General features: G+C 37.4%; 2 protein-coding genes across 2 annotated transcripts in view; one reads left to right on the top strand and one right to left on the bottom strand.

Annotated features, from left to right (window-relative positions):
- Positions 1-21,163, bottom strand: part of LOC107725241 (leucine-rich repeat flightless-interacting protein 1-like) — a 33,848-nt gene extending 12,685 nt beyond the window's left edge. Inside the window, exons 1-8 of the mRNA XM_016534433.1 lie at positions 20,572-21,163; positions 7,450-7,536; positions 2,767-2,784; positions 2,115-2,171; positions 977-1,021; positions 656-706; positions 459-491; positions 17-85 (exon numbers count right to left, since the gene is read on the bottom strand). Of these exons, the coding sequence (XP_016389919.1) occupies positions 17-85; positions 459-491; positions 656-706; positions 977-1,021; positions 2,115-2,171; positions 2,767-2,784; positions 7,450-7,536; positions 20,572-20,661 (450 nt within the window). The 5' untranslated portion in view covers positions 20,662-21,163. The remainder of the gene's footprint in view (positions 1-16; positions 86-458; positions 492-655; positions 707-976; positions 1,022-2,114; positions 2,172-2,766; positions 2,785-7,449; positions 7,537-20,571) is intronic.
- Positions 21,164-21,748: 585 nt separating this feature from the next.
- LOC107725238 (ribosyldihydronicotinamide dehydrogenase [quinone]-like) lies at positions 21,749-23,337 on the top strand. The gene is made up of 6 exons (XM_016534431.1): positions 21,749-21,851; positions 21,936-22,103; positions 22,210-22,340; positions 22,424-22,537; positions 22,658-22,759; positions 22,946-23,337. The coding sequence occupies exons 1-6, from the start codon at positions 21,821-21,823 to the stop codon at positions 23,243-23,245; spliced, it is 846 nt and encodes a 281-aa protein (XP_016389917.1). The 5' UTR covers positions 21,749-21,820; the 3' UTR covers positions 23,246-23,337.
- Positions 23,338-26,056: the final 2,719 nt, after the last annotated feature.

Raw genomic sequence — 26,056 nt, forward strand, 5'->3', positions numbered from 1 at the left:
AGTGCTGTGAACGTACGGTTTTGGAAGAATGTTTCTTCTTTTTCTTGGACTTCTTATGTGACTGACAGGAGGAGGCCTGGGGAAGCTGGACAGGATGGTGGGAAATGGAAGCAGGATTAAAACTGCAGAAATAACTGCTCAATACTTCATGGTTGTGAACATGCAAGTGAAGATTCAGACACTTCCGAGACATAACAAAAATGTTAGTCACATGTGGTCATATCCGATCAAATCCAGAGTACAGACCACACCCCCTTCATTTGTAATGTTGATGAAACAATTCAAAACATCACAAATGTAGCATCAGGTATTAGCTTATTTAGCGGAAACACACCACAGTGCAAAAACAAAAACGTCTTGTGAACTCAATTATGTGCTCATTTTACTTTAACAGGAACCTGAAAGTAATGACATAACATTCGTACCCAAAGAAACATTTCCCACCCTGAGATTCTTACCCCGCTGTAAGCACCCGCCACATCCAAATCCAACTGCCCAGACAAACAAAACCACCATCAGCATGAAGAACATTTTGGGCTGTTTTATAACCTTAGACAGCACATAGCAAGCACACACTCATATACACCTGCACCAAACACTCTGACCAACAGCACAGAAGGTTTGAAAGGAACTACACAGTTACACCGATACTGACCTGTATTTTGCTCCTGCTCCCCACTGACATCCGTTCTTCATCATCTGACACCTTGATGGATGAGAAAAAAATGTAAAATTAGATGGACTCCACAGCTAGCAAGAGTTTAAAGACTTAAAATTCACCACTGTGCACATAAACAGCATATCAGTCTGTACAGTGAGCCCCAAAATGAGTCTGACTTAAAGTATTTTCATTTGGAATAAAATCCAAGTGTTTTTTTTTTTTTCTGAAGAACAAACTTGTTGTGAAGTGTTTTGCTAGAGAAGTGTTTATGGAAGGTTTAGGAGGACAGACAGTTAAAAAGACAGAGATACAAACCGAAGCATGTCTCCGTGAGACACGTGTATAACGCTCACTGTCCTCCTGAGGAGAGGAGAGGAGAGGAGATGAGAGAAGAGCAGGAGGGAGGAGAGGAGAGGAGAGCAGGAGGAGAGGAGAGGAGAGCAGGAGGAGAGGAGAGAAGAGCAGGAGGGAGGAGAGGAGAGGAGAGGAATAAGCAAGATGTCAAAAGAGACAGATACACAACACACAGCAAGCAAGGTTGAGCAGTGGCAGTGTATGCAAAGACAGCATGCAAATCAGTAATAACTGATGCAAGAGCAATCATGTTAAAAACAGGCAAACCAAAAACTCAAGACAAAACAAAACAATGCACAATGCAAAATTTTTTTCACATTTTGTAAAATAATGTGAAAAGCTGTAATACATTGACATTCTTGGGGTCAGTAAGATTTGTACTTTTATTCAGCAAGTATGCATTAAATTGATCAAAAGTGAAAATAAAGACATTTATAATGTTACAAAAGTTTTTCTTTTTAAATCTATATTATTCTTTTGAACTTTGTTCATCACTTTTAAAAAATAATATATATAAAAATATACAAAAATATATTTTTAAACATCGCTAATAAGAAATGTTTCTTGAGCATTAATTTGGCATATTAGAATGCTTCCTGAAGGATCATGTAACACTGAAAACTGGAGTAATGACTGCTGTAATTAAATAGCTTTGCTATCACAAAATTACATTTTAAAATAATAATAAAAAAATTTTATTATAATATTCCACAATATTACCGTTTTTACCATATTTTGTTATCAATAAATGCAGCCTTGGTAAGCATAATAAGACTTCTTTCAAAATCATTTAAAACAATCTTATTGACCCCAAACTTTTGAATGTTAGGGTACATTAAAATATCTACAATGCGAGTAAACAGATGAACAATGGCTTATTTCATTTGTTGACAACTTGTGAAAATGCAAATCAGCTATGTAGAGTTATTGACCTAGTGTTGAGACACACAACCCTGATATCCAACATCAAAACTCTGCAAATTATTAACAAACAGAACAGACCATGTATCGCAATGGATCCCTATCATGTCAAAAATCACATGCTGATGAAACTAGAGGCCTAGAAAAAGAGGCCACAAAATCTCAACAGTGAATGTACCATCCACTGCTCAATGTCCCCCCATTTGTTGTCCAGGTTATCCAGTCCATAGTATTTCTGAAAAGAGAAATGCAGCAGAACCCAGGAGAGAAAAAATAAGGGGAGTTCAGGTAACAAGAATAATATAAAGATAATTAAATTAGACTAATAGAATTCGATATTAGAAGGATAAATTAATATGGATCAGTGATGCCCAGAGATTGTGAAAAAGAAAAAAAGGTCAAGAAGCTAAAACCGTAGAAAAAAAAATCATGAAGAGAACAGAAACAGCTAAATAAGCAACAACAGAAGAAAAGGAATTAAAATATGCCCAAAGAAATGGTACCACTGGGGTGGTACCCTTTTTCAAAAGGTACTAATATGCACCCTTTAGAGCAGGGGTGTCAAACTCAATTTGCAGAGTTTTGTTCCAACCCTGCTCCAACACAATGCCATGTAGTTTTCAAATAAGCCTGAATGACTTGATTAGTTGGATCAGGTGTGTTTAATTAGGGTTGAATCTAAATTCTGCAGGCCCTCCACGAATTGAGTTTGACACCCCTGCTTTATAGGTAAATAAGATACAAAGATGTACCATCTGAAAGGGTACTGCCCCAGTGACAGTTTTTGTACATGAGTGTGTAGAGTAGATCTTCAGCATCAGATGTCCTACCTTCTGCACCTGATAAATCTACATCACCGGAGGCCAGCAAAACAGGATCAGATGAGCAAAGGAAAGAAAGCCACCAGATGGGGAAAGGAAGGGGGGGGAAAGAGGGATTTGATTATTTGACATGAAAGAGAGCTAACCAAGTGGAAGATTGTGTACTCAAAAGATAATGGAATGAAAAGGGAAAGCTGTTAAAGGTTTAGCAATCTGTCGGTTCAGTGTCATGTTACCTGGCCTTACAGGTAAGCTTATATTTAGAGAATACAACAACAGTTCACACACTTGACTCAAAGAACACATGAAGGTCAAGTGGATCAACAAGCAGCAAAATTTAGTGGCATCACAGATGAAATCCAATTGTCAGTCAGGAATTTTAAAAATCACACTACAAGTTAATAAAAGCATCTGAATTATGTCATGCAATAAATTGTTCAGATATCTGAGAACATACTCAAGAGTTACAGAAGGTCATGTGATCTGGTCTATGGGGTAACAGGTTTCTTTCAACTGAAGTTTAAGGTTTCATTTAGTCCACTAATGATCAAACCAATGAATAGCACTGGATTAGTATAGCAGTGCTTACACTAATACACATTTATACTAGTTCTTGTCCATTACTTTTTCACAAGTAACTACAACATCAGCAGAAAGCTGAAGATTTTTAAAAGATCCAACTACTAACAGCACACTCTGGTCACCACAGTAAATTTTGATACTTAAAAATGTACTACCCTCCTGCTAATGACACAGCTAAACACTGTAAATAGATAAAACGTATACAAAAGCAGTTTTCTAGATAGAAAAATACATCTCTTTAACAGTTTGTTGTATATTTTAATAATTTAATCAAACATTTTAATCTAATTATTATATAGTCTAAACCAGGGGTGGCGAACGTCGGTCCTGGAGAGCCGCAACCCTGCAGAGTTTTGCTTCAACCCTAATCAAACACACCTGAACAAGCTAATCAAGGTCTGAAGGGTTACTAGAAAGCTACAGGCTGGTAGGTTTTAATTAGGGTTGGAGCTGTACTCTGCAGGGCTACGGCTCTCCAGGACCGGAGTTCGCCACCGCTGGTCTAAACTATACAGTGCAACACTTTCACTATTACTTACTGAAAAACTTACAGAATCTCACCTAACTGGTTTCCCCAAGTGTATCTGATCCAGTTTTGATTTTATTAGTTTATTCATCCAACATTCCTGTAACAAAACCTCTTCCTTTGAATTACCTTTAACACCTTATGTATCAATTTAGAGACTTTCCCACAACATCAATGCTCTTTTGTTTCTGAAAAACTCTGCACTCTCACAGAATTAGCCAAAGAAACTAAGAAATTGTTAGGGTATTAGAAGAAAAGTTCCCATGTACTCCAAATCGCACAAAACCTTTTTTAAATAAATAACCATGGCATGCAAACTGCATCTGGCACAAAATAAATAAATACCCTTGGTAGAATCTACACTCAACCTTCTGACTAGCACATAAAAGTTTCAGAAGTATTCATTAAGTCGACAGGTCACTGTCAACATATAAAACCTGAAAAAAACACACTTGATCAGATCACCTGATAGTTAAACTAGTATAGAATATCAAATGCATCAATAAATCTGTTACTTAATTATTAACACATTAAGTCAGTAATGTCTTATCTTTCCATGCTCATCTAGTAAATTCAAGCTCACCTTCCTCAGCAGAGGGGTCTCCCATTGATCACTTCCCTAGCCCCTCTATGCACTAATCGCTTGCAAGCCGTCCTGATAGACTCAAAGAGTCCCCATCTACCTCAGGACTGAGGGAGACAGAGACATGACTCCAAAGACATAGTCTGTCATAAAATCCAAACCACGTAGCCTGTGTGCACTAGTTCATCTTCACAAAGTCCGGATTAAATTATTTTACGTCCCAGCATGTTCAATCTTGAGTCATTGTGTTTGCTATCAGCGTAATGATCACAGCCAGATAGTGAGATGTGAATGGGAACTGAATCGGTTAACCCGCTGCAGGTACGGCTGAAAGCTCATAATCTACTTTAAGACTTGGCTGGAGATTTAAAGCTACAAAACACACACCCTTAACATTCTCACACACCTCCTGTTCAGACCGGACTTAACTCTGAATGCTAACTAATCTGTGAAGTGTGACCTGGGTATGCTTAAAGAAAGTGTTTATCTTCATTACATAAGTTTGTTGCTTCTAAGCTCAGGTATCACAGTGTGGGTTTCTGGTTGTCCATTCACCTACGACGGACCAAGAGCAACTTCATTCATATGCACTTAACCAAATGTCCTTAAATATCTTAAGGAATCTTCAACTCATTTAAATTTATGCTACTGAACCCATGCCATTCATGTCCCATTTACTGTGTGCAGTCAGCTGTAGCAAACCAGCATCAACAGTCACAGTGCATTAACACTAATTACCCAGAATTAACCATACGCATTTCCATGAGTTGGAACCAAATGTTACTATTTCTTTAAATCCAGGAATGTTCAGGCAACGTACTATTATAGTACCAAAATCCTGACAAAAGAAATTAATAACTCAACATCTATAAAGTCTTTAAAGACCAAATTTATTGTGCCAAATGTGCCAAAATTAGGGGTAAAAATACAGAACCTGTAGTAAAGCTGCAGGGTGCTACAACAAAATGAGCATAAAGAAAGTCCACGCCATTTCTTTTTCATGAGTGTTAAAGCTATTTGAATATATTCCTCGAACAACCTAATCAAATTAAATGAAGTGTATGTTATTGTACACTTCCAATTAATTTTTCCAAAGAGTGGGATGAGTCAATATTATGCCACATATGCTGTCAAGAATCAAATAGTTCAACCAAAAATGTAAATCAAGTTGTTCCAAACCTTGCATTTCCATGAGTTGGAACCAAATGTTACTATTTCTTTAAATCCAGGAATGTTCAGGCAACGTACTATTATAGTACCAAAATCCTGACAAAAGAAATTAATAACTCAACATCTATAAAGTCTTTAAAGACCTAATTTATTGTGCCAAAATTAGGGGTAAAAGTACAGAACCTGTAGTAAAGCTGCAGGGTGCTACAACAAAATGAGCATAAAGAAAGTCCACGCCATTTCTTTTTCATGAGTGTTAAAGCTATTTGAATATATTCCTCGAACAACCTAATCAAATTAAATGAAGTGTATGTTATTGTACACTTCCAATTAATTTTTCCAAAGAGTGGGATGAGTCAATATTATGCCACATATGCTGTCAAGAATCAAATAGTTCAACCAAAAATGTAAATCAAGTTGTTCCAAACCTTTATTTGTTTATTTCTCAAGTGGAACACAAAAGAAGATATTTTGAAAAATGTCTCACTGCTTTTTTTTTTTTTTTGGTCCATACAATGAATGGTGAATGAGGTCTTAAACAACATTGGACCCCACTGACTTCCATTGTAATGGCGGTTGAAACAATTTTTTCAAGATATCTTCTTTTGTGTCCTGAAAAAGAACAAAGTGTCATACGGATTTAAAATGTAAAAGACAATGTTATTTTTTGGATTATCTCTGTAAATTGTATTTATGTAATATTTTTAATTTTGTTTTTCTTTGTAAAGACCCCAAAGGTCTCATGATGTAACCTGTAATATTTCTGAGCATTAGCTGAGCAAAGGCTGAAGTTCTAATGTGGCAGTTCAGAAGGGCTCTTAGGAGGTCTTGACCCAGGGAGTGATTAACTGACCCTGATCCCCATTTCCCAGCCAAAACATGCCCTTCTAAGCCCAGGGCCCAAAATCATGATGAAGATTAAACAAATTGAACATAATCGGCTGACAGTGTTGTGCAGGAGCAAGTCAAAAATATTCAGTTTTGAGAATAAAGAAGGCCTTTTCTGCTGGCAGTTCAGTAGGAAAGCACCTTGAAAATTTTGAGTGCACAGAGGCCAAGACTGGATAAATATTATCAGCGACAACATTTTCAAAAATCCCAATGCAATTTTAAAGTCCTACAGCTCAACACACTCTTGAACTGTGTTGGAAGGTTCTCCTCCTGTGTTTCAACACATTGTGTAATGCAGATTATTTTGAGATGCTTTCAGTTGCCTAACGCATGACTCCTGTTAGTAAGTGTTGTGATTATGACACCAGTGAAAGGGGACATATCCTCAATACAAGGGCTGTCCAAACTCGGTCCTGGAGGGCCGGTGTCCTGCAGAGTTTAGAGGCATAGAAACGTCCAGGCAGGTGTGTTGAGGCAAGCTGGAGCTAAACTCTGCAGGACACCGGCCCTCCAGGACCGAGTTTGGACAGCCCTGCTCTATATGCACAGAATGGAGTTAAGCAGGTTAGCACATGGGGATGGGACCTTTCTAGAAGTTAAACCTCTTTAAATCTCAATCTTACAGCATGTTACTGGTGGGCATGTCAAAACCTCTATGTACTGGGACACTGTCATGCTATAAATAAAATGTCTGCAAAGATATATAAATAAATAAACAAATAAATAAATAAACATATACATTTCTGCAAAGACTTAATAGGAGGAAGCATTCAAAGGAATATAACATACATAATATTATAGCAGACTTGAAAAGCAATAATGTAAAAGATGATACAGAATCAAGACCAACATTACATTGTGGCATATGAAAACATTTAACAACGCCAAGGCCTAAATTTCGACCTAAGTTTCAGCCCACAGTGACTGTGTGTTTTTTCACCTCTTTCTGTTGTCTCTCCAGTTCTCTCATTCTGATCTCACGAGCTTCTGTGCGGGCCGCCCTCTTAGCTGCCAAACGGGCTTCAGCCTGCAGGGGGCGGGTGGGGAAACAGAGAAAGAGAGAGAGGTAAAGTCATTAAACCATAACCATGATACCATGAGCAATGTAGTAAATGCAAAAAAATAGAGGAAGTTAAATCAACACACACAAAACAACTTTTTATTAAATTTCTTGTAATCTAAATTCAACAGGAGGTTCAAAGGACATATACATTTCCTATATTTACATGATTACATGAACATGTTTATGTACCTCCCTGTCGTAAAGTTTTTATGTACTGTAACTGAATACTCCTCAGACTGTTTATTTGTTTACATGAGTATGTATGTGTGTATTTGTGACTTTAGTTCTTCACACTTTGAAAGTCCTTTTAAGGAAGAGACTCCCTGTAAGGCATGAGGGGGAGAGAGAGAGGAGAGAGAGAGAGAGAGAGAGCACACTTCCTTCCTGTAGATGACGCCACAAAATGTGCAACAACCAAAAAAAAAACAGAAAGAGAAAGAAACCTCAACTCCAGCATTTCATCATAGACACTACCCTCCCGTAGTGACGTCTGCAACTGAAATCTGCCCATTTTCCCCCCAATCCCGTATTACAAGTAATCTTTACACCAGAGGCATGACTGTAACACACACATTCCTGAAGAATGAGTAATATTTATGTTTTAAAAGAAAAAAATAAGCGTTAAAACAGTGGAACTACTACTCAAAGGGGCATACAAACAAAGATTTCAAATGTATTCCTGTGTTTGTTAGCTGATGGAGAAATCCATAATTACGTGTTCCTGTGTAAATGTCACATCATATCTTGATGTCTCACACTGAGGCCTTCCGTCCTGAACACAGTCGCACAACTTTCCAAGGAAGCAGCTGTTTCTCACCACAAAGGTCTTGTGTCCCTTTGCCAACAACGATGTTCAAGAAATAGTTAGCCAAAATAAATATTTCCACAGCTTCAACCACTTCTTGTAGTAGTTCTAGCAGAAAGTGATGGCCTAATTTTGCATTTAATCTTAGACAAACTTTTTTTTTTATTTAGGAGTGAAGGACAAGCTTCTACACATTCTTTAAGATACCCTTGCTAAATAAAAGTATTAATTTCATTCACTCAAAAAAGTATATAGCAAGTAACTGAAACAATCACACTTGCAAAGATATTTTCCATGTTGGCAAATCACAGCACTTCTCAAATGCTCTCAAAGCAGCAGCACGGGACAAGAGAGGACACATAAACTGGGAAAATGTAACCTTTCTCATCCTTAATGAGTGGGTGCTGTGCAGTTGACATACAACATCAGAATTAAACATCCAAATTCGTATTCATGAAACATCTCCTTTATATCGATTATCACTACAGTTTGTAAAAAGGAAATGTGTGACCATGTTATGTTGGTACTGTTGGCAGTAATTGTATAGAAGAACTGCCAGGGAGAAGTAACTACAGCGAACCCCAGCAATTAAGCAGCTGTCCAAACATGTTTGTAACAGGTTCTCACTAATGTCAACATACGTTTTCCACGAGCACAGCAATACAGCTTTGCATACATGCTTTAAAATAACAGTTACTACCCAACAGGGCTTTGACTGTGCTGAAAATGCTGAATAATATTTATTTTGGGGAAAAAAAACACAAACTAAATATCAAGTGTAATAGAGTCTTCAGAAAACTTTCAGGAATAAATGCACTTTGTATGACTGTGCGACTAAAAGGGTAACCAAAACTATGCCTTTTTTGACCATAGCAGGAAGTCAGAGGGTTGAGTGAGTCATTCACAATTGAGCCTGGATCACACCCTTCCTGCACTTTAGCAGAACGAACCACTGTATGAACGCCCATCACTGCTCGGTCCTAATGTGGAGGGCATGTACAATTGCACACAACATGATTTACATGAACAAAATCATTCATATTACTGAACCAAACCTTTTGTAGTATATGTCAGTCAGTGCTTTACAATGCTTACAATATACCTAAAAAAACAAGCGTTTTGACAAGAAAAAAAACAAACATAAAATGTGCATAGGCACCTAAAAGAAGCAAGTTACCATCCTTAAAGAAAATATGCACTATTCATCCTCTCTGAACTAAAACAAGTTCTTTTTTTATCATAACCCATTAAGGCCTACCTTCTTGCAGTTATCAAAGTAGACCATGATATCTGTCATGGTGAGCATATTATAGCCTGGGCCATCTGCATTTCCTCCCATCATGACCATTTACACACTCCTATCACAGAAGAAGAAAACAAACTGGCCTATTTCACACACCTCTCTCCTCTCACTCTCTCCTCAACAGCTATTTTTAATGACCCAAATGGAGCAGGCTCTATCAATAAACCCAAAATGCTCTAATTTAATGAAAGTTCTGTGACACGGATGTTCTCAATGGGAATGAAGAGCTAGTTCCACTGCTGTCTGGTAGTGATCTTTTTTCTTGGAACAGAAATACATTGTTTAATTGCTCTAATTGGCCACAGAGTACATTGCTTCACAAAGTTATTGTCAGTAGTTACCAAATTGAGACTTAAATGATTGAAAGTTGCCATTTCAAAGTGTAAGTTTTTATGTAGTTCGTACGGCCCCATCTTGGATGTACACAGTCTGTTGTGTCACAAATGATGCCCCTAAAAGTTTAACCAACAGAGTTGAAGAATTATTGTGTTTTTGGAATTTTAAAAGTGAAAGTGACGTGACATTTGGCCAAGTATGGTGACCCATTCTCGGAATTAGTGCTCTGCATTTATCCCATCCAAAGTGCACACACACAGCAGTGAACACACACACACCCGGAGCAGTGGGCAGCCATTTTTTTTCAGTCGTGGTATTGAAGGTGGGAGAAAGCGTTGTACATTCACTCCCCCCACCTACAATCCCTGCCGGTACGAGACTCGAACCCGCAACCTTTGGGCTACGAGTCCGACTCTCTAACCATTAGGCCTGTATCTGGTAGACCTTTAAAGTAGACATGCAGGACAAGCTTGTCATTCAGGAGTCCCTGGGAGTTTGATGAATGCCAGAACAATTTAAGCCCAGAGTTCTTATCTGTTGACATAAATACCACAGGAGATGCCAAGCTGGCCAGATCTCTCTCTCTCCCACGGCCTCTTGTACCAGCATGCCAGGCAGAGCGGGTACATGCTAATCATCTGGACTGCTAATAGACTAGCTGTAAATAGTAATGACTTTATGAATTTCTTCACTGATAAAATAGATAACATCAGAAATACAATAACAAATGTAGATTCTACAGCGTATAATACTTCAGCTTCATTCATCGCACCAAAAGATAAACTGCAGTGCTTTACAACTATAGGACAGGAAGAGCTAAATAAACTTATCACTGCATCTAAACCAACAACAAGTCTGTTAGATCCTGTACCCACTAAATTACTGAAAAAGCTGTTCAGTTGCTTTGACACAATCTGTATTGTTAAAAGCGCTATATAAATAAAGGTGACTTGACTTGACTTGACTTAACAGAAAATGAAGGGACCAAATGGAAGATATGCAACACAAATGACTGGAAGACCACAACTTCTCCCTTTTCAATGCGTTTTTGGACAGTACTCTGGAAGCAAAATTTACTAAAAATGTTGACATTTAAAAAATAGACATTTTTAACTCCAAAACTATGACTTATATAAACCAAAAGGCCAGTTTAATTAATCTAAATGTGGAAAGCTTGGTAATAAAAATGTGGATCATTTTGCCATCTGTGTACACTGGATTAACGGTCTCCAGTATGAGACATAAACAGTCTTTCTCACTTGAGTACTAACATAAGAGCCAGAGACTGGAACATATGAGATCACAGGAGACGTCTGCCACATTTCTGGTCTGCCCATATTAACACCTACATATATCTTCCATGCCAGCCTTCCATGACAAACATAACCCAAACAATGTCAGATCTGTTTGTGGTGGGTGGATATTTTAGCAGGTCCCTGAATTCAGTGGCAGAATTTAATATCAAATGCGAGCTTGCGCAAAAAAGAAATCACCATGTAGGGCTAAGAGAATTTAGGAACTTAAATTTAGGTTATTCTGAGCATGGAAAAAATTATGACAAAAAAATAAAAGGGAGGGAAAGAAAAAGAAGGAAAAGAGATGATAAGAATAAGTGACCATTACTTAGTGGTAATACATCATATCTAATATAAACCTCAGACAATTAAAATATAAATTTTCTTAGTTAAAATGATACAATTTTGTTCAGTGTAGTATGCTAAAATGCATACTATATTATCGCACAGCTTTATATGTAAAAAATACTGTATGTATGCAATCACAGTTGGATATATTTATATATCCGACTATCATTACATATAGTACTCACGTAAAGCAATACATACTATTCAGCAAATATCAACTGTTTGATTGTTTATATCATTGCAAAATGCAAACTATATTATCGCCCAACTCTAATCTGCTAAAGGCTACTATAAGGCATGAAGATATTAAGATATTAAATCATGATTTTCTGTTAAGCTGCTTTGAAACAATGTGCATTATGAAAAATTATATACAAATAAATTGACAACTTGAAAAATGAAAATTCTGTCATTTATTCATCCCTGATGTACCAAACCTGTATTACTTTTTTCTTTAGTACAAATGCAAAAGAACATATTTTGAAAAATGCCTCAGTGTTTTTTGTTCATACAATGAAAGTAATTGGGGTCCTGTGTTGTTTTGCTTCCAAATTGATTTCCATTATATGTGCAAAAACAGTTGAAACATCAAAATATTATCTATTGCATTCTGCAGAAGTCATACAGTTTTGAAATGACATGGGCTTTTAGAGATTTTTATTTTATTTTTGTATTGTTAATTATTTATTTTTGTTGAACTATCCCTTTAAATACTTTCCTATCCCAGTTTAATGTGCAGAGGTAACTATAAGTAAGCCATTCATATTGACTATTCAAAGAGAGCAAACACAGTGGTTCTGTGGTGCTATCAAAACATCAATACTTTGTTTGAGCAGATTGATATGTCCTGTTGTCTCAGCCAATGATGTTTGCATCATAATTTTGGCAATCCCTTTAGATGCCTCTAGTGGCTCAGAAATGCCACACTTCACCCTTAAATCCTGAGAAACCTGAAGCAGGGTGATGTTTTGATAGATGCCAGTGTGCCCGTCTCAGATGACTGCACACAGAGGCAGCTCTTCGCGGAAAGAGAAAGCCTAGTGTGCTTGGTCAACACAGAACACTTGCTTCACTGACCACAGAGTTACTTAAGAGCAAGAACAAACCTGTGAGAGAAACTCCAGCTTGTTGAAAGGAGGGAATAAGAGAGAGCAGCAAGATCATCTACTGGTCTCTGGTTTCTAAAGACATTCAGTGTGCTCTCTGTTTTAAGGTCTAAAAATGCCTGGTTGAAGGTGAACTGGGTTTACCCTGCAGAATAGGTGATAATGTTGTAGATTTCCTTATAAGAGATTGAAAGTATAACTCCGAGACCAGAGCTGACAAATTCAACAATTTTTGAAAATGTTGGGTTTATCCTACATTTATGTGATATCTTAAATTCACATAAAAGTACTTGGACAGAAACAAAGACAGTTAAACCACGTTATTTTCTGATATTACTTATAAGTTTCTAAGTGTATTTGAACTTCAAATAACAATAACATTTCTATTTCTATTTCAGCATCTTATACGATCCATGTAACAGAAGTTTTGAGAATCTCTGTTAAATGAGATGGGGAGGTCAGCTGGAGTCAGGTCACTGTGAAAACAGAATATGAATTGTATTACTTCGTACAGAGGAATGAGCTGTGTCCTTGCAACTTTACAGAATTTTTACGCATTAAGCTCTTTCACACCTACATTTGTCAAATAAGCAAACAACTTGCACCAAGTGGCTAATCGGAGGCCAGAGCAAGAGTTTGTCTGAATGTGCATTCCTTACACTTTAGCACACAGTTTTATCAGAACAAAATCCACAACATGACCTTGTACATCAAGTTAATAAATCATGAAAAAGGGAGTTTTCTCCCTGTGTGTATTTTATGTAACTTAATGGAACACAAGTTTAACATTTAAAAAAAGATTTATGTATGTATTAAGATTTATGTATTTTAACTACATATGAAATTTCCATCCATTTGGACTAAGCAAACTTCATGTGACACATATATCTGTCAGTCATACATAAATTAAAAAGAATGAGATTTCTGTAATAGTACTAATAAACTGAATGTGTTTTAAATACAAAATAACCAGGTTTACATATTTATCATCAAAAAATCTCATATTTTAACTAATTGAATGTTGCTTGTTCTACAGCTATCCATATTTCAACCATATTCATATTTTGTAACTGATTACATTCAGATTTATGTTGATTCTAAGCAATTTGAAAAAAAAAAAAAATTTTATCAAATAGATGAAAATACTAAAACCTAATGATAAACTATGCCATGACTCATTTTTGAGTGTAGAAATGAGGAACATTTCAAACAATTTGTCACAAGAACAAATAATATTCATAGTACACAATGCCAAGACTAGTAAACAAACTAGAGCAGAGGTGAAATACAGAAAAGGAAAACTTAACATTACAGGAGTTATGCCTACATAGATACCACTGGCACCATTTATCACTACGATCTACTTAGGCTTACAACAGTTTTGGGAAACACAGTCCTGGTGTCTGACATTTGATATCAACAGAAAGAGTAAAACAGACTATGACAATATTTTTGTCATAAAAAAACACATGACTGAAGATTAAACAGTTATCACAATACCATGGCTTATACACAAACATCCTGACCAATCAGCATCAAGAGCACTAGAAATATGGACTCTGCATTATTCCTTCAAACGGGAAGCGTCCCAACAGCAGAGAATAAACAGGAAAGCAATTGTGATAATCTTCAGGGGCCCATTGGTGACATCAGAAAAAGGAAGAAAACCCTTTCTGAATCCTTGTCCTTATATGGAGAGGTTCCATTCTTGGTGAAAGATGTCAGTATGCGAAAAAGGTCTCTGACTTAAGTGTGCTTGAGTTTGCTACAGAGTCTTGCTTCAACCTGTATCAACAGTTCTGCAGCAAAGCTCCTGAAGAAAATTTGCAGGAATAGGGCATTGTTGAATACAGTCCAGTGTAAGTTTAACCTTGAGTTGCTAAGAGCTTAATCCTGAGCGAGGCAGATAAATGTTATGATTGTCATGGACCAGTGATAAGCAGGTGTTAATGCATCTATCAATGTGCTGCTGTGCTCTGTATTCATAAAACCATTTATGCGTGAGGGCACATGATCATATATTTTGATATCAGGACTCTTCTGAATGCGGAAATATAAAATCAATGCTCATAACAATGAGTTTACAATTAACAGTCAGACAGCTCTCATCCCAAAACCCTGAGCCCTGATTAATCATCTAAACACCCTTCAGAGCACAAAGTCTGGCTCTGACTCTAACCTGGCATCCTAATCTGCTTTTATCCATCTCAGTCATTGGATGACACTGTAAACAGTGCCAGCGAATGTAGCCGAGATTGCTAGTAGCTTCCAGTGGAGATGTTTAAGACATAATATTTTGAAATATTGAGACTGTTAGCAATGAGAAATGTAAAACACAAGCTAGTTCACACCACCATTCAAATCTTTAGGGTTGGTACGATTTTTTGAATGTTTTTGAAATAAGTCTCTTATGCTTACCAAGGCTGCATTTATTTGATAAAAATACAGTAAAACAGTAATATTGAAAAATATTCAATCATTTAAAAGAACTGGGCCCGTATATATCAAGCCTCTGAGAATTACTCTCAAGAACGCTGCTAAGAATTGACTTAAGCGTAAAAAACTTGTTGGCTCAAAGCTGCGCTTAAAAGTTAGTTATTAAGCATCTCAGTCATAATTTAAGCTAAGTGTAGGACTAAAACTTAAGTGTCAGTCTTAGAGTTGATTCACGACACTTTGCTGTGCCGTTTACATTCAACACACATTTGACAATAAAGAATTTTCAAGAGAATACATTATGGTAAGGAAACGAATTGTCATCACAACCTTCAATTTATGGTTGTGCCGGTAGACGAGAGTATCGTGTATCGACGAAAGTCAGAGATATCGCCTGTTGCTGATTTCTTTTTGACGACAGCAAAACGATTGTTATTATTATCATCCGTCAAAAATATAGGTGCCTATCTTTAGTGAGAGCCGCTTCAGAAACTTGCCGCGGCGCGGATGATGACTAGCCGGGATCAGCTCCGGTGGCCGTGTCGGAGCCGTAATGCACCGCAGACGTGTGCAGTGTAAACAAGGGGTAAGAGATTTATTCATGATACAGTGTAGGTAGCTTCACTGATTATAACAGGAGTGTTTTTAAAGAGCATATAATACTCGCGCTAGACTGAAGTCAATTATGATGTTCTTTGGTTATGTAAATATTCTTTGCTTGTTTCTGTTTGAATAACTGAGGAAATGTACGTTTTATTAACTGCTTGTCGTCAAACATTTCAAGAGCATTCTTCCTCTCCTGAAAGATTCGCGCACGTCTCTGTCTCCTCAGCGCCATCACAAGCCCCTACTGGCAACTCCTAACCACTTGAGAGACCTCTCGAGCGGTCTTAAATAACTGGGAGAGTAAGAGTGATTCTTAGCTTTAAGAAATTTGATAACTTGCTTTTATACTTAAGTTTGAAAGTAGGAGTAAATTTAATGAATTCTCAGCACTTAAGACTAAAATGGCACTTTGAGAATATGGGCCCTGATATGGGTTTCAGAATTGGGTGTGCCAAAATGGCTCGATAGCGCCACCTATAAAATTTCAACAACGCGCCCCTCCCACACCATTTCACGTACGTGTATGAAATTCGGTACATTTATGTAATGTGCCAATACCTACAAAAAAGTATCTTGGAGCAAAGTCCTAAACACAACAGGAAGTCAGCCATTTTGAATTTCCTTTACGAGTTTTGTGCAGTTTGTGCAGCCATTTTCAGGCCTCGTACTTTAACGAACTCCTCCTACAGTTTTAATCGGATCATCTTCAAATATGGTGAGTGTAATCATAAGGCCTTTGCGATGCTAACTTGCGAAGATCTTGAGTTTTCGTCAAAGGGCGTGTCCCTGGCAGCCTGACAAAATTCAATGTTTTGCCATGAAACAGGAAGTTGCTGTAACTCAGGCAAGCAATGTCCGATCTGCCCCAAACTTCACACGTTTAGAGACCTCTCGAGCGGTCTTAAATAACTGGGAGAGTAAGAGTGATTCTTAGCTTTAAGAAATTTAATAACGTGCTTTTATACTTAAATTTGAAAGTAGGAGTAAATTTAATGAATTGTCAGCACTTAAGACTAAAATGGCACTTTGAGAAGCTTGATAAATACGGGCCCTGATTTCTATTTGAATATATTTTACAATGTAATCTATTCAGTAAAGCTGAATTTTCAGCAGCCATTACTCCATCTTTAAGCCTGTGGTATACTTTCCGCGTCCGCGAGTCCGCTAGGGTCCGCTATGGTATGCGTGACGTAAAAATCATCATCGGAGCGTGTGCGCGGAGGCTCCGCGCGGACATCCGCGTGCCTCCCATTTTTTGGGAGGCTACTGCGCATGCGCAGGCTGTGTGAAGACTGAAGAAGCCCGTTGCTACTCGAACCTGTACAATCCGTCGATAAAACTATATAAAGACAGCCAGATGTGCAATAACTCTGGGCAATTCTTTGTTCACATGTTTGTTTATTGTTCAAGCCGATCTACTACGCATGTATAGAACACGTCCGCGGAGCGGACCATCAGCATATGCTTTCGGAAGTATAAATACAAGTAGTCCGCGTCCGAATTGCTCATGCGGAAAGTATAACACAGGCTTTATGCCGAGTTCACACTGCACGATTTTAGCACGATTTTTCACTCGCCGATGATCCTTCAGAAACAATTCTAATAAGATTTCATATATGGTACATATATCTGCTCTTTATTTTTTAGTCAATAAGATGGAGAACACTGGTTCAGCCTGACATAATGACACTCTATCAACGGCTTGACCTATACATGCTACTTCGTTACCAATCCAGTCACTCTCAATCACATTATTATTATTACAAATCAGTAATCAGGTGAGACATGCAAAATGGGTCACAAGCAGAGTGTGTTTCTTATTGCACAGGGTGCACCATTGACTCTATTTATATTACTTATTTAGTTAGAAAGGAGTCTCTTATGCTCACTAAGGCAGCATTTATTTAACCAAAAGTACTGTAAAAACAGAAATCTTGTACTATAACTCAAAATAGCAATTTTCTATTTTTGTATATTTAAAAATTTAATAAAATAAATATTGCTGTGTTGTCAAAGCTGAATGTTCAGCAGTCATTACTCAGTTTTGAGCAGCCATTACTCAAATAATTCTGATATGCTGATTTGGGGTTTAAAAACATTTGTTATTATCATCAATTTGGAAAACAATTGTTCTGCTAAATATTTCATGGAAACCATGGCATTTTTAGGACTCATGAATAGAACATTAAAAGAACAGAATAAACAAGAAATAGAAAACTTTTGTAACATTATAAATGTCTTTTCTGTGACTGACTGAAAGTATTTATATAAATGAAATATTATACTACTTAAACAGTTTTAGCCAAGAATTCCATAAGTGGTGCCATTGTAATCAGCATTTACAGTGACACAAGTTACGGAATTTATACCAAAACTGTGTTAAGAATACATATCATAGATCAACATGAATCATCATAGACCTTTTATATCATGAACTTTTTTTAGCATGTGTCAAAACTTTGGGGAATGTAGTAATGAACTATACACACACAGCTGAAAACAATCTATTTATGTCATCAGTTTGTCTTAACAGATTCCACAACTTGCATCTGTGTAAGTAGAAAGACAAATAGAACACTGAATCAAAGTGTTGAGCAGAGTGTTGAGCAGCCATTGTTGAAATTGTTTTTCAGGAAATCCTTCACTGACTCATGTTCTACTGTGGCCCTATCTCACACTTTACAGCTTAGCTACATTAGAGAGCACCAGAAAAGCACAGCCACTGAGGATTACTGATGCAGATATTATCAGCATGCGTTTCCACTGCATCCATTATCAGATGCCTCTGTTCCCTACTTCAGCTCATTGTAATGGCCCCCCGAAACTTCATGTCTGGTCTTGAAGCTGCACTAACAGCTGGTCTCTGTGGGCCTTCTATCTAAAGCTCTTCTTACAGAATCAAAGAACACACAAGGGCCAACATACCAGCTTGTCAGAGATCAAGCAAGTGTGGAACAGCAGACTATCAGAAAAAAATGCAGGTACCAGGTGAGTAAAGGTGGGACAATGGAACACAGGGAGTAAGTACTGAAACAGCCATTTAAAAGAAGATAAAGTGGCTCTGTGAAAGAAAAAAGAAGAAGCTATAAACCCTAAGTCAAAGGAACGTATAAATAAGTAGCTCATTTATGAATGCATTCAAAACTTTACGGCTGCCTTGAAAATGACAAGCACTTAGTAATAAAAGGGTTAAAACCACAGTATCTTGTCATTGTCTAACTGAAACCAAACCTGCTCAGAGAGAAGCTCTAATAAGACCTTGTGTGACCTTGCAGTTTAAATTTGCAAAAGCTCTGTTGCAAAGCCACATGGGAGTATGCGAAAAAAATATATAATTTCCATTTCAAGAGAAACAGGATGGATCAGGAAAAAAAACTTTAGCATTCATACTGAAATTGTGAAACTGAATTTTGCCTCCTGATTGGATGTTTGACAACATGTGTTTCACCTGAATCTCTCTTTATCCATGTGCTCACTTACAAAAGGTCGACTCAATGTGCTACAGAAAACAAACTGCCCACTTACAAAAGGGCAAAGGTCAAGTTAGGCAACTTTAAAACTTTCTAAAATTGCTAACCTGTCCTTTTGTTGAAACTGAGCAGTTAAACTGACTAAATTTCATAAAGAATAAAAACATTTTGCACATGATTATGCAACTATCACAAAGTTCTACACATCCTCTGCCACTTGGGTATTTATTAAATATTTTAGTTTATGGATTATGCATTCACATACCAAGTGTTTAATACTGCAATTCAGAAGTTCCCATAAAATCACTGCATTAAATACATTTAATGAATCATGTAAACAGAGACAGTTTTATGCATACACACAAATATATCATGCTTCTCTGACTGTATTTCACACTCTAAACTGAGGGCAGTTCATGCTGACAGTAGAGTGAAAAGGCCTCTCTCCTGCCAACCACTGAGCATGTGTCAAACAGAGACACGCTTGCTATTAATAGAATGAATCTCTTGCTGCATATACAGTCTAACTGTCTGTATTCTCAAAACATGTGGACTTCACATACATTCATGACTTTTCACTATAGGTGTGCAATGAAGAAACAACATATACATCTGTTGAAAATCTGACTGGGCCAAAATCACTTCCTAAGCAGTCAAGGTTTTCTCCACCATGAACCCAGCACCTGTTCCAGCACATCAAACCCAGCTTATGTTGCAGACCGGTGGCACTTTCAAATACATTAGCCTACTGCCATGCTACATTAAAATAACACCTTTGATCAACACAGCTCAGAAACTTGTAGTTAAATACTAAAAACACACAGACAGGAAGCATGACTAGAAGGAGAGCTTGTAAGTAATATATATAGGCTATATATATATATATATATATATATATGAACAATGCAGGGCAAAACAGAGACTTTACCTTAGTTAGACTGTTGTAATGTTGATTAGATACTCGTGAAACTGTAAAGTTATTTGGTTTAATAAATAAACTAACTCAGGAGGTAGAACTAAGTGATTGTCTTGTTTTTCTCTAGAGTTTAAGCCTGCACATCTGCAACTAAGACCTATATATATGAACAATGCAGGGCAAAACAGGGACTTTACCTTAGTTAGACTGTTGTAATGTTGATTAGATACTCGTGAAACTGTAAAGTTATTTGGTTTAATAAATAAACTAACTCAGGAGGTAGAACTAAGTGATTGTCTTGTTTTTCTCTAGAGTTTAAGCCTGCACATCTGCAACTAAGACCTTTACATTAGTTTAACCCTTAAGAGATAAATTTACCTCTTTTGCGATTACATTGAGGGCATCTTCCTCAGCAGTCAACCCATTTTTGCTGGGGGTTCTTTTACGTCCTGGCCCTTGAGACCCCATTGGTAATCTTTAATATCCTTCTGAGAAACACACGCTCCTTTACGCGTGAGAACCGATCCTTAGTAGAATTATTCCTTCAATAAAGGCATAAGAAAAAGAAAGCACGTTTCCGACTCTAACCAAAAACAGCAACGCTACGTCGTGTCGTCCGCGACGCGGTTCATTGTGGTACATCCGTCTTTTTTTTTTTTGCACTCTTCCTAGTGCTGTACTCTGAAAGACTGAAGAGTCACCGGTGCTGAGACCGCAAACGCGTTTTCATGACACACGTGTCGCCTCTGAGGAGCTGCCAAAATGGCTGTAAAGGATCTAGTTTGTTTGCTCAGAGTTGGGTTGTTTAACAGTGTGATTGTCAGTACTATAACGTCTGGAATAAAAGTTTTCTCGCTTTAGTTCATTATTGGTGCGCTAAAGGATTCGAGCGTCTGTTAGGGGAGTTTGAGGGCTCGTACATGCCCTCTTCGCTATTTTTAATCATGGGAGTCTGGTGCTAAAAACAGAAACCTTATCTTGCACTTCTTAAAGTCATACACATGTATGACTTTACAAGTCATACACCTTTAAGTTAAAGGCTTTAACAATAATAAACTTCTACACTTCATTCTGAAGATAAATAACCTAGAGGAAAATATAATAAACCGGACTACTGGTCTAACTGGTCTCAGCCTAACCGTGTGCAGTTTAGGTGTTCTCAAGCAGATCTTCCATCCTTACCAGTTTAAATAACAAACTAGGCCTACACTAAGACGTGGAGACAAAACAGCTGTTATTTTCTCAGCAGAAATTTGTAACCAAATACCCCAGCCACGAAGAAAGAAAATTAGTTAATAAAACAACTGACTTGCCAAAATCTCGTTTTTTCATCTTTATCATACAGGTAGCCAACTTTAGTTTTGTATGGCTGCAGTTGCTGGTGCATGTTGACGTATAGTGGTAAAAACGTAAACTTAGTCATAATACGATGGAAGTTTATTGCTTCGGTAAGAAAAATAAATGTAGATGTTGCTTTAAAAAAAAAGGTCCAGTTAAGAATCTACTTTGTTTAACATTTTGCCGTAAATGTTTGTGGGTTGCCTGCCAGCAATTGATGAGTAAAACGAATCAGCTGTGCACGGGTGATTGTGATTTTAAAGCTCACAGTTCGGTTGGTGTTTAGTAGATGCTTTGCGACCTGTGGGTGAAAATCATGAGTAGGTCTACGTTCTTTTTGTTATTGCACTTTTTATGTGTTTTGTTTGGCTTATTTAGTGTCTTCGGTTAATTTTCTTTTTCAGCCGCAAAGACAGTGTTGATCGTGTACGCGCACCAGAGCGTTGGGTCTTTCAATGCGGCTGTTAAGACTGCTGCTGTGGACGAGCTGAAGAAACAGGGCTGCCGCGTGCTTGTGTCGGACCTGTATGAAGTGAAATTCAAGGCCACGGCAACAGAGGATGATATTACTGGTGTGGGAGGCAGTGTTTCGTTTGTTATAGTAGTAAATAATAGTAAACTAAGAACTAGTCCCTTATGAGAGCTCCGTGGCAGTTATTGCACGAATTTGTTTCGCAGGAGCGGTGAAGAACCCTGAGCATTTCTGTTATGGAAATGAGACCATGTTGGCCTGGCAGGAGGAGCGACTAGCTTCTGATATCGTAGATGAGCACAAGAAACTAAAAGAAGCAGATCTTGTTATTTTTCAGGTATGCCATTTCTTTTTGCAAATGTGTGTACATGATACTGAACATTATGTAAGTCTTTGACCATTTTTGTCAATTTCTTGAAGTTTCCCATGTATTGGTTCTCTGTTCCTGCCATCATGAAAGGCTGGATGGACCGGGTTCTTACGCTTGGTTTTGCATACACCTTGGAAAAGCGCTACAGTGAGGGCATCTTCAGGGTGAGGCCTTCCCATCATAAACCTCAGACTTGCATTAATCACGAAAGATTATCAAATGTCTTTAATGAAATTAGAGCGGGCTGTTAGCATTGGAATAATTAGTGTTTAATTTCATGTCAGGATAAGAAAGCCATGCTATCCTTCACCACTGGTTCCCATGAGACCATGTTCAGCTCCAATGGGATCAATGGAGACATGAATGTTACTCTGTGGCCAATTCAAGTAAGAATATCATTTTTATTTATTTTTCTGGTCCCTAGACCCTTTATCCCTTTGATGCTCTCACTCTGTAGGGTAAACCCTTTGAAGGGATTAGGGCATGGGGATGAACCCTGGAACACTGCTTTAATTGAGTGTGCGTGTCATACAAACCTGAGACTTCTGCACTGATGTTTCCTCTTTTTGTAGAATGGGGTCCTCAACTATTGTGGCTTCCAGGTCCTTGCTCCACAGATCTTCTGGGCACCCACACATCTCTCTCCTGAGGCTCGCGAAGGCCTGCTGGAAGGCTGGCGCACTCGTCTTCAAGGTCTCCTAAACGAGGCACCTCTCGCCTTCCCACCTGCAGACATCTTTGACAAGGGGAAAGGCTTTCAACTGAAGCCTGAAGTCCGGGAGAAGCAGGCTGATTCCCCTTTTGGTCTCACTGTGGGTCACCACCTGGAGAAACCGCTGCCACCCCAAAGCCAGATGAAAGCTGGGGTATGAAACCTGCTGCAGCGCTGTCCCCATGTGGCCATGTCCTTGTTTAAGTCTCAAAGCTGAATTTTTGACATTAATAAATTTGTTAATGTTTTGAATGAGTATTGGAATTATTTTTTTTAGTTGTCTAACCCCACAATTGCTCCTGTCTTTAGTGCACCCAAAAATGAAAGTTGTCATTAGTCACATGTTGTTCTAAACCCAAAAGACCGTTTAATCTTCAAAACATTAAGATATTTTGAATGAAACCTGAGTTTAGATATTCAAAAGGTTGTAAGGGCATTGTTAAACTAGTCCATAAGTATTGAGTAAAGAGATACTATCTTTATATGACGAGCAGAATTAATTTAGGCTTTTATACATCTAAACACGCATACATAGAGCAAATCACATAAGGTAAACACAGAAGCTTGTGTATGTCAATGAGATTTGATTTAGTATGTGACGTGCACTCTTTATGTTTGATGTATGTGTTTATATGAGTAGAAACCTAAATTAAATCGCTTAAAGCATTTTTATTTCGCTTTATTTTAGCCTTTCTAACTTTTGGATGTTTTCAGTTTTGGTTACCTGGACTAATTAGAATTCATTAAAAATATATGAATTTGTGTTTTGAAGATTAACCAAAGTCTTATGCGTTTGGTACAAAATGAGGGTGAGTAAATGAGTTATATATATATTTTTTGGTGAACTATCCCTTAAGAGTGAGTCGGTTAGAAACCAAAAGAGAAGTTAATTTTGTGCTCCTTAGTCAAGGATTTCCCTACTCTATTTTGTTGCTCCTTCAGTGGTCTTCCCTAGGGGCTTTTATCCAAGCAATTCTAAGGCCCCAAATATCAAGAACAAATGTGTTTGCTCTGTTTCAGAACAAGCAGCACCTTAATATGGCACATTTATCCAAAGGGTATTTGTCCCAGCTGTGCACTGATTTCCCATTTCCTGTGGAAATTCCTCAGAGGCATGTCCTTTTCTGCAACAAAACTCTTCAGCAGATGTCTGCAGATAATGCTTTGAAACCCTGCTGCGTTTTTATGCTGTATTAATCTAAAACAGATCCTAAATTTTAATCAAGAGTAATCTGGAAACAGGTAGCCATGCAATCTCAGAAACTTTACTATACTTTGAGTATATTACTTTTACTTTTTTTTTTTTAATTATTAGTTTTCTTGCTTCCAGCTAGAGTGTGAAGAAAAAAACATATGAAAAATGTAGCTTATCTGATCAGACATTTTAAACTAAATTGAATTTAAAATGCGAAATAGAGATGATTTGTCTGAGATAATAGAATACTACTAACAGAATCAAATGTGCAAGATAAAAGAATCATGTAATATCTGTGTAGCATATTACCAATGTAATTTTTTATCGTTACATATAGTGTGTTTGCTATTTTTACTGTGCAGTAAGCAGTTGAGTATTCCTTTACAAACATTCCCTATTAAACAGAGAAACTGCTCAGGCCTGCATAGTGACCTCTTGTGGTGACATTGAGGCTATGCTAAAATATCCCAGGTTCAAGGTGTGGCTGGTTAGCATGGTCTAGTTAGCTGCAGTTTCAAAAGCAATGCAAATCATAGTTTGATTGCTAAGTTTTTTTTTTAGGTCCATTTCTGGTTGATATGCACCATACAAGACCAGTGTTAATGGTAACTAAAACTGTTAAAATAGTTTTTATTAGCTGAAATAAAGATAAAATTAATTTTACACAGATTAAAAAAAATAAAATGGTGACTGGAAGCTAACTTGAAATACGTTAAAGTTGAATTACTAAAATTACTGAAACTGTAAAAAATAAAGCTAATTAGAAATATCTAACAAAAAACTACTAAAATATAGCTAAGATAGCTTTATAATAATCCTGGTGTAGGAAAGTCTTTTCCTTTAGTTTCACTTTAATATTTTACCACTAGAAGGCGCATATCTTTCATTTTACTGATACCTATACACCTTCCCTTTAAGACACTGCGTTTTATACACCACACGCGCTGGGTCAGAGTGAGCATCCGAACTTTAAAGTTGTGTGCGTTCATGCAGAAAAACCACACACACACATACACACCCCAAATACCCCAATACTTTTGCCTGTATACATTTATGCTCACCAAAGTGGCCTGTATAAACCCAACTCATTAAAGCTTTCTTGGATGTGACTCTCTGAGCCCTTTACTCTCTTACCGGAGTCGCCAGTTTTCAAAGGTCTATCAGAACAATCCAGAGGTTCCACCTCTACACCTGGCATTGTATATTATGAATATTATTTGCTCTCTGATGAATTGCTTTGTTCCTCTATTGTAAGGTGCTTTGGATAAAAGCTTATGCTAAATGCAGAAATGTAAATGCATAAACGTAATCATCCACTTTAGGATCGAGTTTCAGTTTTGAGTAGATTATAAAGTAGTGTCTGTCCAACACACATGCTGGAATGCATAGCTAAACTTTGATGGCTCTGTTTACATATGGTTTAAACAAATCATCTTCTGACCCTGTTCACAAGGTGGTTTGTTTTAACCATATGTCAAATTAATGTACGGAAAAGCCATCCCGATAACATTAAACAAGAAATGAGGGGAATACATTTTGTTTGGAAGAGACCTTTCACTAAGCAATGGTCATGGACTTCAAAACAGACTTGCTGCAAACTTCAAAATATTACATAATGTTCAGTTTCATGTATTTTTTTTTTTTTTGCATGACAAAAAACAGGTGACAGGTCTTAGTCAAGACGGTTATATGGGATCTGCAAGGGAAGCATTTGTGGTTTAGGTGACAGTCTTGATGCACAGTCTCCTGGGCGTAGTGCAGTTTTTGCATTCACCA

This window comes from Sinocyclocheilus rhinocerous, unplaced genomic scaffold (genome assembly GCF_001515625.1).
Source record: "Sinocyclocheilus rhinocerous isolate Xijiao unplaced genomic scaffold, SAMN03320098_v1.1 scaffold3807, whole genome shotgun sequence".
Lineage (NCBI taxonomy): Eukaryota > Metazoa > Chordata > Actinopteri > Cypriniformes > Cyprinidae > Sinocyclocheilus > Sinocyclocheilus rhinocerous.

Bases quoted from the DNA above. Each gene is read 5' to 3' on its own strand.
- LOC107725238 (XM_016534431.1), top strand. From the start codon at position 21,821: ATGCTTTGCGACCTGTGGGTGAAAATCATGA. The intron at 22,341-22,423 runs GTATGCCATTTC...AATTTCTTGAAG, and splicing joins CAGATCTTGTTATTTTTCAG to TTTCCCATGTATTGGTTCTC. The intron at 22,760-22,945 runs GTAAGAATATCA...CTCTTTTTGTAG, and splicing joins TTACTCTGTGGCCAATTCAA to AATGGGGTCCTCAACTATTG.